At 30.1% G+C, this 14714-nt stretch overlaps 1 protein-coding gene across 2 annotated transcripts; it reads right to left on the bottom strand.

Annotated features, from left to right (window-relative positions):
- Positions 1-5761: 5761 nt before the first annotated feature.
- On the bottom strand, positions 5762-14104 carry LOC105121483 (COBW domain-containing protein 1-like). Of its 2 annotated transcripts, XM_011020136.1 has the most exons (11): positions 13745-14104; positions 13463-13528; positions 13003-13183; positions 12373-12569; positions 12262-12301; positions 12178-12218; positions 12003-12094; positions 11714-11778; positions 10907-10998; positions 6308-6412; positions 5762-6182 (listed from the first exon to the last, which is right to left on the bottom strand). In XM_011020136.1, the coding sequence occupies exons 1-11, from the start codon at positions 13994-13996 to the stop codon at positions 6045-6047; spliced, it is 1269 nt and encodes a 422-aa protein (XP_011018438.1). In that variant the 5' UTR covers positions 13997-14104; the 3' UTR covers positions 5762-6044. The 2 variants fall into 2 exon arrangements, with proteins under 2 accessions (XP_011018438.1, XP_011018440.1); XM_011020138.1 differs by lacking the exon at positions 12262-12301 and having other exon boundaries at positions 12178-12228; positions 13745-14103.
- Between the last annotated feature and the right edge of the window lie 610 nt (positions 14105-14714).

The raw sequence follows: 14714 nt of genomic DNA on the forward strand, positions 1-14714 counted from the left end.
GGAAGGGACAAGATAACATTAAAATAAATATTTTATTAAAAAATCATAGATTGAAGTGATATCATTGATTGAATATTTATAAGCTAAGCCTATGTAGCTTGCAATATTTGATGTTGAGGAGATATATTAGTAACATATTTTTAAAATTTTGGATGTGAGATTTCATGTTATTTGATTGAAAAATTCTTTTATTTACAAAAACAGAAGAGTAAAATAATATATATGTGAATGGACATGCTGAGGAAAGCTCGGCGAGGAATCTGAAGCAACATGGCTGAAGAAATTTAGAATTGGAACACATGTTAACGTTGTCATGTTCATGTTGACCATAATAACCGCTGGATGTAGCTTTGGAAAACATATAGATGATCAAACGGTGAAAGGGTCACTGAGACGGAGAGAAGGACAAGAGCAAAGTATAGATTATATGCCACGTAGGATCCAGCGTGGAATATTCGCCGGCGGAGAAGATGGAAGGAATATTCGTCGCGTCACGTGGAGGGGCCGCAGGAAGTGTAGGTGGGGACAAGACGGGGGCCATATAATGCTGATTGAAACGACGGTGTTTGACATGTGGGCGGTGGTCCAGTTCATGAATCAGCCACGTTTCGAAGTCCCCGCGAGGGACGGTGAGGGCTGGAATGCTTGAAGCTTCAAGTTGAGAATTATTGACTACCAGGTAATAAATTATCCAAATATGCCAACTGTTGGTTAAATTTTTTAAAAAATATAAAAAAAATTACTAGATGTTGCTAATATTTTAGTTAAAAATAATTTATATGTATAATGGTTGATTGGACATAATTTGGTTAATTTTATAAATTTAAAAATAATTTATGCAACTTTTAAAAACATAACTTAACTAAAATAATTTTAAAATGATATTTTTTTAATATTAAAATAATAATATATTAGATTAATTTGGATTAACTTAGGTTAATATGTAAAATTTATGATATGAAATTATAAAAATATCATGAAAAATAAATCAAAATAAATTATAAAATACAATTTTTAATCAATTCAATGTTAAAAAATAAAATAAAAAAATAAAAATAACTTGAATTAACCTATCAAACTTGAAACTAAGGTTATAAAATCAAAATAATAATATGAAAAACATACTAAAATAAATTATAAATTATAATTCTTAATATTAAATAATATAATTAAAAAAATATAAAATCAACTCAGGTTAGTCTTTCTAATTCATCAATCGATTTATCAAATTGAAATAAACTTATAAAAAAAATTTAATTTAATATAAATAAATTTATCAAATCTATAAATTTAATTATAAAATTAAGATAACCTAGAAGAATAAAATTTCCCACCCTTTTAGTTTATAACTGATTTTAATCATGGTCATAAACACAAAACTAGTGATATTGAACCCATCACAAATTTGCAGTAGTTGGTATTGGGGTAGGTGTTTATGTTGCTGCTTCAAGGATGAGTAAGATTTCACTTCTTCTAAATTAGACATAATATGATCTGTCACGTATAAATTATAAATAAAGTTTTTTATAAAAGAAAAGTCAACTTTAATTTTTTTTTTAAAATTAACCATCAACTTGGTTAATAGAATGAAATCTAAACCATTGAAATCAAATGCAAAGCTACACCAAGATATGAGGAGGCTACGACTCCGGGGTTTAAATAATGAAAATCGAACAAATATATGTATATATATACTGAATTGAAATCATTTACGTTTTTTTATAATCCAAATACGTAAGACTCATATTAGTGACTAAAAATCTGTGATCCAAGATAATAATTAATATGATTTGAAGTTTATATATTTAATATTTTCTTAAGATACCATGCATGCATGCACACACATGTATACTATTAATATATGAATCAATTTAATTTGAATTGTCAAACTTTATTTTAACAATTTCAAACACTACACTTCATTTAATAAAATAATTATATAGACATGATATTTTATGTGTAACCTTTTTCATTTATAAATATATCCCAACTTCTTCTCAGTATAAGAAATTTGTTAATCAGTCATGCACTTTATAATCCATCGCCCGACAGACATGGATTTAAATTAATAGTTTGGGTTTTACTAGTATATATAATATATCGTGTTGTTCTATTCCTAACAACTTGAAAAGAGTCCAATCCATTTATAATGATCAAAATGATCTTATTGATTATTTTTTAAAACATGGTTATGATAGAATCACGGAATGTGAGTGACTTGATGATTTATAAAGACCACTCCTTCATGTTTTCAATCACGAGTACAGAGACCCCATTAATTTCTCCTAATAAGCATATAAACAGTGGAGGAGTCAGAATTTTTAGGTACTATCAATACTATATAACTTTTCAATCTTATTTTTTTTTAATTTGATTGAGTTACATGACTTGAAATTTTATATATTTTTTTTATTTTTAAAAGATTTATACTTGAAATACTTGTTTAGTGACATGTTAATTTAATTAATGAACTTGTTATTTTTATTATTATTATTAATAGCTACATAATGAACTTGTTATTTTTATTATTATTATTAATAGCTACATAATAATTAACACAACTACACAACAATTTATTGTTAAATAAAAATCAATTGAGTTACACAATATACAACTACACAATAATTTATTGTTAAATAAAAGTCAATTGAGTTACACAATAATTCTAAATTTTTCATATGAAATTCATAGTAAAATACATATCAATTAATCAAAACTCATTTTAATTCATATCTATATATATATATAATAAGTATGTTGATTAAATTATACTTGGTCATTTCTAGACATTTAAATTATTTCTAAATACACACAAAATAGTTGTATGGCCTCACTAGGTTAAATATGTGAAATAAGTTTTGATACTATATTCTAGTTTCAAATTAAAAAATAATAATGAGAAAGAAAAAGTGTAGCTTATAGGATTTAAACCCATACCCTCTTCTAATTCCAAGCATCTCGTTAATAATTAATTACAAATAAATTTGTGATATAAAATAATAATCAATATATATACATTGTAAATTAAAAGATATAATTAAATAATTAATCCATAATTATAGTAAATTAAAAGACTTTATTTAAATAATTTCAATAATTTACTTTGTTAATGCAAGAGATCTCAAGAATACTGGTTTTGCATGAATATTAATTTATTTATTTATTATAAAAAAAGAAATATTTCATTGATTAAATTAGTAAATTTAAATATTTATTTTAAACATATTTAAATACATTTATATCAAAACCCCTAAATTATCATAAACCCTATTATTTTTAATAATTAATTATAAAAAAATAAAACTAAATTAGACAATAAAAGAAATAAAAGAAATTTATCTGAAACATAAAGCAAAAAAAATTAATTTGAAGAGAACGTTACATGATAGAAGGAGGCAGGTAACAACGGCTCAAAATAAAAAGGAGTGTTAGTTAATTAAAAAAAAGAAGAAGAAGAAGAAGTAAACGAGCTCCACATATATTATATATTATATTAAAATATAAGTAAAGAATAACTTTCCACTTTCCAGGTACAAAACCCTCATCAAACTATTATATTAATATCTTAATATAAAGAATATTAAAAAAAATTAATGATGCAATTGCCCCCTTTTGTCTCCAAGTGACTCCACCACTGTATGTAAGTTAATTACCTAGTGTTTCAACATGTTAAATAATTATTTTATTTAATTGATTAACCGGTTAGGTAAATCATTAATACATTATTACTATAATTTTTTTTTATTTTTTCAGATAAAAACTTCTGAGATTTAAAACTTGTAAGACTTACACTAATTTATATTTAATTTTTATTAAATAAAATGATTATAATAAAATTTAAATTCATGATTATTTGATGAATAAAACTCTAATATTATATAAAAAATTAATTTAATCAATAACTTAAACAATTAATTAAAATACTAAAATATAATTTTAAAATATATTTTAATTAATAATTAAAATATCGACATATAATTTATATAATTCTCTCAATCACTGCATTCGTACGAAACATTTTTGCTCTCATTCGGGTTAAAATATGGTTATATTAATTAAAATATCAACATATAATTTATATAATTCTCAATCACTGCATTCTTACGAAACATTTTTGCTCTCATTCGGGTTAATCGACATATAATTTATATAATTCTCTCAATCACTGCATTCGTACGAAACATTTTTGCTCTCATTCGGGTTAAAATATGGTTATAAAACGTGTCCGACAGTGAAGGTGAATGGTCGTGGATTAGGTACTTTGTTTCGTGGAAAGAGAAGAAGCTACCGCCCTCTGCGTAAAATATTCCTTTCGTGTGCATGAAAGCTGTGTTGTGATGAATCTATCTCCGCTCTTCCTTTTCCTATTCTCTTTTCACACTTTTTTTTACCTGTTTGTAAATTGTAACTTCTTCATTTTGTTTTGTTTTTTTTAATAAAATAAAAGTAATTAAGATGTTGGCTTGTTTGATGGTAAAAACACCCCAAATATAATATTGTTTCAATTTAGCCCCCAAACAGATTTTTTTTATTAATTCTTGATATCATACCATAGCAAGCCTTCTCTAATCAACTTAATTATTTTCAAATAAAAGGCCTCTATAATCACTCCTCAGAATGATTCGTCCTTTATAATTCGGTGCCTTGTAAGTCTACCAATACCTATTCAAAACACCCTTGACATTTCAGCCTTTCGGCCTTAGCCACCCATAGAATAAATCTTTCTATAGGTACCACTGTCAATTAACATTGCTGCTTCATGATGTCCCATTTTTTATGCCATTCGCATAGTTCTTGGGGCAGACCATCCTGTGAATGCGTGCAATGTGATTTCAGGTTCAATCCTAGGTTCTTGTAACACCACTACATCTCCATCGTGGTTATCCTGTGATACTTGTTGATCCTGGTATCCATCACATCTCCAACTGAGGTTTTCTGCTTCTATGCCTCACTGTGAAACGTTCATTGCAATGGAAACATAGGCCTTGTGCTCTCCTCCTTTCCATTTCCTCCCATGATAATCGCCTGATTGGAGTAGCAGGCGTTATGGTGCCTTCACGAGTTGTTGGAGGAAAAGCTATAGGAACTTGTGCATGCAGGGATGGTCATGAGAACTAACGTTGTCGTGAGAGCTGATAATCTCTCATCCTCGCGAAACTAATAGCATCCTTCAGTGTTATGCGTTTGAACATCTGAATCCCATCAGAAATCTCAGCCTTCAAGCCTCCCATGAATGTTCCTATCAAAGCTTTTTGAGTTCACCCTCGAACTCTGGTGCCAAGCTTCTCAATTTCTTTCTGGTAGTCTCTCAAAGTCCCTACCCGTTTGACCCGTGAAAGAACTTCATCAAAGTCTAAACAAAGATATCATGCTATAGCAAGCCTTTTTCTGTTGTTTTAGATAATACAACATGCCCACAATTCCCTCAGTAATATCAAGGTTGCAGTTGTCATGGTTCAGTTGTCATGGTTTGAAGATTCCTGGTCTAAAAGCTAGACATTAGAGATGCTATTGAGGGTCTCCTCTAAATGGAAAAGCCCGCCAGTCATGCCCGTCTCCATTTTTTGCATCTCATCCTGCACTAAACCAGGCACTGTTTCCAGATGCTCAATGCGTTTTTTATTCGTTCCCAACTCATCCTGCACTAAACCAAGCCCTGTTTGCAGATGCTCGATGCGTTCTTTATTGGGTTAGATAAACCAATTCACTGGTGATCTAAAATTCCAAGTGATAATATTCTCTTAGGGTGAGAATGAACAACTTGGACGAACTAGTTCTTGTATTCATAATGATCTCCTAAACAACTTTCTATGGCCATTTATCACCACCCGCAACTATCACTCCCGTTCACATCATCCATAAGACTTGGAATTTGGTTCGAGGCTTCTTGCTGAACGTCGTGGCTTAAGGCTTTGGAATATCATAATCATTGTATTCATCCCTAATTTTGAAGTTGATTATAACTTTTGGCTTTTTACAATAATCCTAACAAGGAATCTTCCCCAGAAATACCAGAGTATTTGGCGGTGCTAGTTCTAACGTCTTCATGCTAGACAACCTTTAAAACCTTTTCTGAGCGCAGTTTCATCTAAATTTCTTCCTATGAACACAAGTTTGTTTATTCTCTTCTCATCAGGTCCCCATGTTTTGCCTGGGCAACCATCCAATAAAGAATGCACCCCCTGAAAGAAAAGCACCATGGAAGGAGGTGAGGATTTGAAGGGAAAAAAACATGAAGAAAATATCCAGTTTGGATCTGCTAAAAACCTAGAGGTATAATTGGTTAATAAATAAAGCGTGGGAAAACCTGGAAGATATATCGTTGATCAGAGCCGGTGACGGACAAGACACCTTTCATCCGGTACAAGTCATCACCTTTTTCTTCAATTAGCCTTTCTAACCAATCATCGACCTGTTCCATTTACAACCAAAAAGGAATTTTTAAATTCCTCACCATTATACATCAAAATGTTTATAATATATGGTTCTCTCTGTCTCTCAAAATTGAAGACAAGAAACCTTATAGATGAAGGTAAATAAGTCAATCCATTAACATATAAATCTTGTATTTTACTATATAATAAAAGTCAGGGTAAACTTTTAAAGAGACCATAATACCTTCATTTTATTTTTTATTATCAATTTGTGATTGTTTTTTATTATTATTGTCAAGTTGAGATTCGTTTTTTTTCTATTATAATAATTTGTTTTCACTTTTTAGACATATAGAATCTTAAAATAACTAAACCTGAAAGGGGGAAGAAGAATAGAATCCCATACTCACTAGCTAAATCACAATTCTTTTGTAATAATGGGGTTAAATCAATTACATATATAAGCATCTAGGAGATATGGACATGTATATTGTTATGACTTATGAAGATAGTATAACTCTTTTGCCAGGAAAATCCTTACGCTTATCTAAATTTTCTATTAATTCTTATATACGAAAAATATTACTTCACTTTTAACATTGCTTTTCTTCTCCTTTTTCTTTTTTATGATGAACACTAGATTCCTTCCTTTTCTTTTTCTCTCTTTTCTGCTTATCTTAGCTGTCAATTTTCTTCATCTTATTTTGTTGGGCCAAACAAAAAATTCCTTGCCTTGACAAATTGATTAGTAATCTAAATTATTCAGTAGACTAATTATGATTAATTGAACTTGCATAAGATATTTTCCTAGAAGTAATGAGTTGGCTATCAATTTGTAACGATGTCAAAAAAATAATAACTAAAAAATAAACTCTGTAGTTATTAATCATTTAGTTATACTATATTGAATTACTACAGGTAATGGGTATTAAACTTGGGGAAATTTTAACTTGGAACGAAATACGAATATTTTGGAAAAAAGTTGAAGTTCAGGAAAAAAAGAAGAAGAAGAAGAATACAAAACATATAAAAAAGTTAATAACGTTCTAAAATTACTAGTTATGTTATTCATGAAATTAATGATATTTTTAATTACAAAAAGTTTTTTAATGTTCGATGAATAATGATAGGAAAGACGGAAAGTTCATACAATGATGGTGATAACATTATTATGGTGGTTGAGATGATGGATAATGATAAAGGTAATGGCGGAAAGGTGGTGTGGAATGATAATCATGGTGAAGTGATTCAATGATTAAAGAGGTTACAGCCGCAGTGAAATAGTTGCAGGCAGTGAAATAGTGGCAGTGATGGTGGCCAATGAAAATTTAAAAGTACATTATTTTTCATGATATATTTTATAAAATGTTATGAACTTTAAATATTTTCATGAAAAAAAAGTGATCAAAATATCAAAAAGCTATTTGAAGAATACTGAATCCAGCATATGAGCCTCCAGAGTAGAGTAGGGATGACAATTGTAATTGTCCCCGGTTACCCAAATGAACATGGGTATAGAGGGACTTTTCATTCCATCTAGCATGGAGCAAAGACAAATAAAAATACTCGAGATATCCTCTAACTTGATGGACCTCTAGACTCGAATATATATATAATCTTACAATATATGTGTAAAATATTTTTTTTTATTTTTTAACATAACCTAGGTTAACTTTGTTTGATGCATGCAAAACATCTTTATATAAGATCTTTACTTTATTTAATGAAAGGTCATGAAAAGATTGCTCACATTGAAAGTTTCATTGTCTCTAATAAAGACAAATATAGAGGATTAAAAATTACTTCTGACGAATATGGAACCGGCATAGAGGTTAACAGAAGTTTGTGGAGATAGACGTGAATAACTGGGTGAGACATCATGTTAAGAAATTATTACAATTTTATTTTTATTCTAATTATATTCATCATATATGATGAAAATATTTAAGATTAAAATAATTATCTATATATTTATATTTCATAGGATTGATTTTAAGTTTGACAATTTCACAATATAAATTTTCAAATAATACTGACATCTAATAAACTCATAATTCAGAAGTGCAGAGAAAAGAGAGAGAAACAAGTTCTACAAAAAGCTAGGAAAATGAAAGCCACTTTCTAGCAGCAGCTAAGCTGGAATTTCTAAGAGGGGCAAAAACTAAAAAAAATATTGTCAATTGAAGTGATATATATACTATCAAGTTCTTTTACATTTTAATTTCTAACCAATATTATTCATTAAATTAAGTATAAAACCATCGTGAACTATTTTTTTGAAGTTATTTATAATTATGTACGATGGATTATTTTGAATTGTGTTCTTTGTTTATCATGTTATATTTTAGTATAATCTAGATTGGTGGCCCACGTGTGAACCAAATTTTTTTTCAACCTAAAAAAATAAAAAAAGTTTAGGAGACGTATGTGTTTTTAAATAAGAGAAATTTGATAATGGAGTTAAATCTTGATTAATTTGATAGTATAATAAAAACAATTAAACAACAATAACAACAAATAAATTAAAAAAATTATTATCTTGAGCGATGCAGGGTTTACACAAGAAACTCATGACCTAGCACATGAGATGAAAATAACCCTATAAAAAAACTATGCCAACAAATATCAATTGTAAAAAGGAACTTAGAATAAAATATTCAAGCCAACCCACTCAAATTTTTCAAATCCATGACCCGAAAGATTAACAAAATCCCTATTAAAAAAAACTAACAATCAAAATAATAAAAATCAAATCTTATATAAAATAAAATGAACTAAAATATTGAGAGATGCAATTGAAAAAACAATTCAATTAAGATAATGGTATAAAATATTGAGAGATGCCATTGAAAAAATTATCCAATTAAGAGTAATATAAAATATTGAGAGATGCAATTGTAAGAGAATAATTAAAACTAAAAAAGTCAAAAGAATAGAGACTAAATCTGAAAAATCAAAAAATCAAAAGAGGATTAAATTGAAAGAAAATTCAAATTCCATGGATAATTAAAAAAAATAGCAATAAAAAAAACAAGAATCAAATCTAAAAGAAAAGAAAATTGAAGGGTTGCATTGAAAATATACAGAGGTTGGCTTTGGAACTGAGAAGGAGAGAGGGAAGAAGGAAAAAAAGAAATGGTAACCGGTAGAAAACCCGATATATTTTTGCCACACCCCGCCTAAGAATAAGAATGGAGATGACTCCATTAGAATGAAAACGCTATCATGGAAGCTAGAGTTTAGCCGCCAGATAGCCCCGTACACCATCCGAATAACAAGGAAGAACCCATGCACGTCCATGTCAACCCCAAGCGCAACTCCCTTTTTCAGATTAAATAATATTTTATTTATGAAGAAAAATATTACACTACCCCTACCAAACTCAATAGCTACAAAAAAAAAAAAAAAACCAACCATAATGAAAAGACAAAACACCCCTTGAACCAAGACAAAAACAATTCTAATTCAAAGGCAATGTGGAATTTTTGTTGTGCATCTAAAATGAAAGGGTCAAAAGTGCCCCTACCTATCAGTGTTTTATTTTTTGCCTCCAAGGGCACATTAGTAATTTAAATGTGCATATAACAGCAAAAAGACCATTATACCCCCACTCCCAGAGCCAATTGTGTTGCGTTTACAGGGGCAAAAAAATCATTTCACTTATCTAATTCATAATGTTAACAAGTCTATAGATATAGTAAAAATACTACCTCTTGTATTTCTTTTAATATTCCATAACAAGATCATGTCTCGTGGATGTAGAGACATATTATGTATCAAATTCAAAATAAATTTTTGTATTAACTATAATTTTTTATTTCCTTATCTAACATTTATATAAATAAAAGACTACAACTTTAAGATACATAAAAGTCATCTCTCTCTTGTTTTCTTGAGAAGAAAATTTAGTGCCTACTTATTAACTAATTCAACTTATCATAAAAATCGAAAATTTTAAAAATGTAAACATTATTTTAAAAACTAAAAAATACAACTAAAATATACAATTTTGATAATTATTTGTTGTCAATATATTAATTTTAGAATTACATATGTAAGCTTATTTTATTATAACAAATCAATTAAAGTAAATGATTAAACATATATATGTCTTATTTGATTTGATTTGTTGAAAATTACCTAGCACTTCTATTTTTGTATTTTTATGTTGATTTGTTGATGAAATTGCAAAAGAGGGCAGTTGGAAGGGGTTGGATGCTTTTTACTAAATGAGGCAAAAACTATTTCTTTATGGATCTTTTGTGTTAATTAAAAAAATCAAGGGGGGCAAATGCTGCCCTTCATCATTGCTTCCTAGCAAACCTAGATAAAAAAATTTAAATGAACAACATTGACTTTGAATATTTGATATCAAGGGCACGTTAAGAGTAGAGTATGAATATCATAAATCCACACATCAAGAGAGTAGGAATATCCATCTCATCAAAGTGTTTAGTATGTAGATGCTAGATGTTCATGATTGAAAATATGTTGTGATTTAATCCGTAACAAAAAGGAACAAACTGCAATACCTCATCAAGGTCAAGCATTCCCTCGAAAACTATACTGACACTAGAGACAGCAGAATCATGCACATGGTTGTGGTGATGCCTTTGATGGTGTTCTGCAATCAACCATAACAATTATGTAAGAAAAACCTGGATATCAAAAGAAGCTAAAGTAGATATTGTATTCTGATGGAGAAACAGATAACAGAAATGACGAGAGCAGGACAGGAGTGCTTCTTTCAATGGGTTTGGTTTTCTTCTTTTATTTTATTTTTTATTTTTTTGCTTTAGGAGTGGTGGAAAGGGAAACTTTGGCATCATAATTTTTAGAAATTTTTGACCCCCGAGGGTACATGAGGCATCATATTCGCGCCTGCCAAGCCTAGAATTGCTTCAAAAGGTTTCACCCCTGGATACCTGACGAGTGGCCAGAACTTCCTATGAAGCATAGATCATGCATGTTCCTTTTTGTTCTACTTATCATCATCAGTCATCATAGTATTGCATGAAATTGATTAACTGTGAGACCTATCATTTAAGAATCACAATAATCTCAAATCCTCCAAAATTCTGATAACAAAAACACCTCATCAGAACTGGATATACATTTCTGACCATGAGATATGCAGATTATTAAAAGCAACTATAAGGTGGTCAAAAATGCCAATTAACCAAAATTTTCATAAGTGCACATCCCCAGTAAATGATTGCTCAAAATCACAACATTCAATTCAACATCTCTCATCAAATAATCATCACACAATTTCTGCTTCCTAATAAATTAACATATAGAGGGTCACAAAAAGATTATAATAAAGAAGAAAAGACAACCTTGTGCAGTCCCATGTTGATGCATCGAACTGCAGGAATCATCTACGTGAACTTCTGAATCAATTCTGCAGAAATCAACATATCCACAAACAAGAGCTCAAACTACACTATAAGTAACAGATATGTTTTCTACAATTGTAACATCCAGAAAATAAAAATATTTTGCAGTGTGCTTATTTATTTGTGTGAGTCAAGGAAAAATATATTTAGTAGAACAATTATAATTAAAAGAAATGAAGTAAAAGAAAACCATTTGAGGGATTCCTCACTCAAAGATAGGAGCATTAACCTTTCGAGATCATATCCTCCCACTCCCAAGACAAAGTCCATGTCAACAGAGCCATATTTGGCTAGCTTAATTGGAGCCATCCCATTGATATGCTGGGAAAGGAATCAATCATATACAGATTAGGATTCAACTTAGAAGATCCTACAATATGTGATTGTATAAATGAAAATCTTACCTTGATTCTCATAGTCAATCCCTTCAGTTCTTCCTCAGACACCAAATCTATCTGGCAAAAGGTTAGAATAAATAGTAAGAAACATCAATTCTTCTAGGGCTTCAGAAGGATGCAAATAGAGTATCTGTAAATAAATGGTATGATGAAGAAATTAACCAACAAGCATTGGCCAAAGCATTCAAAGATGACATTAACCTTGTTCAATATAATACGGTCAGCATAAGCAACTTGTTCTACTGCCTCATTTACAACAAATCTAGGTTTTACTTCATTCAAATGTTGCAAGACATGCTTGGAGTCCACCATTGTAACAACTCCATCCAGTTTCACATAACGAGAAACCAGCTCATCAGAACAGAATGTTTCTATAACTGGGCCTGGCTTTGCAAGTCCTGCAAAAAGGTTTCATATATGATAGAGTAGTTAAGCTTTCAGGATCTATACCAATGCAGTCAACTCGTGAAAAGGTAAATTTTGCCTCACACAGTCGACATGGGTTTAGTTGAAAGAACAAGAAGGCTATCATGAAACTGTTACAGGACAAAGAATGAGAAATCCATGACAATATAAGGTTTTAATGGGGCGAATTTATTTTCTTCCCCAACTTTCCCTTTTTCTGAGAGGAGATGTTATCATAAGACTTTAATTTTTCCTTAGAAGTCAGATAGAAAGGCAACCCAATATCCAAATCTGCATTTTGGCACCAAAGCATTTTTTCCCAACTCTTGCCCAATCCCAAATGCCCCCAAACTTTTTAACCTTATAACTAGCCCTTGACACACATTGCACATTTAAAATCTTAAAAGTCCTAGGAACATGTAATACCTGTAGTTTCTATAACAATATGATCAAATTTGTCTCTATTTTTCTTCACCAACTCCAGGAGCATTCTAACTAGATCTCCTCTTACTGTACAGCACAAGCAACCATTATTAACCATAATAATGTCGTCACTTGCAGTGGAATGACTAGCAACCAGCGATCCATCAATATCCACCTCACCAAACTGCATGGGCAGTAACCAAAATGACCATTAAACTTTTTATAAATATAAAGCAGAAACCCAAGGACTGATATTTTTTGGCTACTGAATTCAATATTTACAAAACTATTTATCATTGCCCATTATGCCAATTTCTTGGACAAAGAAATGCCATAATAAATCCGAACAGTGCTATTTGTCCTTTAAAGCGAGAACGAAGGTTATCAGTAATTTTTCATAAGAAAACAAATAGTTAAAAAAATAACCACAAGCATGTAAATTTGTAAGGTGTAATGTCCATACCTCATTTTCTATGACAGCAATCCGCTTGCCATGTTGAGATGTCAGAATATGATTCAGTAAAGTTGTCTGCATTGTCAACAATTCAGTTCAAATTAAGAGAAATTAAATACAGTACAAAGAATCATAAAGGTGAAAAAAAGGGATGCAGCATCTTGAAAACCCGAAGCATTTAAATTGGTATCGGTGCTTTGATTGAGGAAAAAGGAAAAGAAAATCAAAGACTGCCCAGAAAGCAGTTCAAGAAGCAGAAACGAAATAAGTGTGTCTGTGTGTGAAAAATACCTTTCCAGAGCCAAGAAAGCCAGTAATGACAGTAGCAGGGACACGAGTATTGTGGCTTGGAGCGGAGGCGCTACTTTGTTGTGGTTCAAGAGCAGAAGATGAGAAGGTGGCAGTTTGGAAGGAGCGGAATTGTCTGGAAAAGAGGGAGTGAATGTTTCTAGGGAAATATGAAGGATTTAGGGAAGTGTTCTCGAGAAGTTGGTAGAGATTCTTGGGTGAGGTTCTTGAGACAAGGAATTTGATGGAGCCCATCAAGTTTTCTTATTTTCTTGGTTTGATCGTATGGAGTAATCTAAAAAACTAGAACCCTGCTGGCTGACTCCTCAGTTCTGTCCAGTTAGGGTTTTAAAACCAACTGCCCTTCTCGTTGTCCATACTTAACTAAAGAGCCGCTCCTGCCATTTAAAAAAAAAAAAAAAAACAGCTTCGTGGGCTTGGAAAATGCAATGAAAATTAGTTGTAAGAGTATCTCCATCCATGTTTCTTAATTTATAGCTAAGCTAACTAAAAAATCAATTTAGCTAGTTTTCTAAATAATATGATCATTCACACTCATGCTTCTTATTTTATAGTTAAAGTAGCTAAACAACCTATTTTAGCTAGTTCTTTAAAATATACAATTACATGCTCTTTAAAATACAGAATTATAGATATTTTTTTATTTTTTATTATTCAGATTATACATGAGATGGATATTCAAGTGTACGTTATTTCATGTTGTTTATTGCTTTCAAATTATTCAAATGAATTATTTAATTACATGTTTAAAAATTAATTATTTTAGTATAGTAGAAATTAAAAATAATAAAAAGAAAATGCATACACTTAAAGAAATAATGAAAAATTAAACAAAGCGTATTAATTAAAATCACTGCTATGATATTTAGATAATACCTTAATTTGATGTATCTCATAATATTCAACCAAATATTGAAGCATACTTGTCATATATATCAATATTATTTTATGT

The sequence above is a fragment of the Populus euphratica genome, unplaced genomic scaffold (assembly GCF_000495115.2).
Source record: "Populus euphratica unplaced genomic scaffold, PopEup_1.0 scaffold25.1, whole genome shotgun sequence".
Classification (NCBI taxonomy): Eukaryota; Viridiplantae; Streptophyta; class Magnoliopsida; order Malpighiales; family Salicaceae; genus Populus; species Populus euphratica.

Coding starts and splice junctions, on each gene's coding strand:
- LOC105121483 (XM_011020136.1), bottom strand. CDS start 13,996: ATGGGCTCCATCAAATTCCTTGTCTCAAGAACCTCACCCAAGAATCTC. Junction 12,302..12,372: donor ACCGTATTATATTGAACAAG/GTTAATGTCATC, acceptor ATTTATTTACAG/ATACTCTATTTGCATCCTTC. Junction 10,999..11,713: donor TCAACATGGGACTGCACAAG/GTTGTCTTTTCT, acceptor GGTTGATTGCAG/AACACCATCAAAGGCATCAC.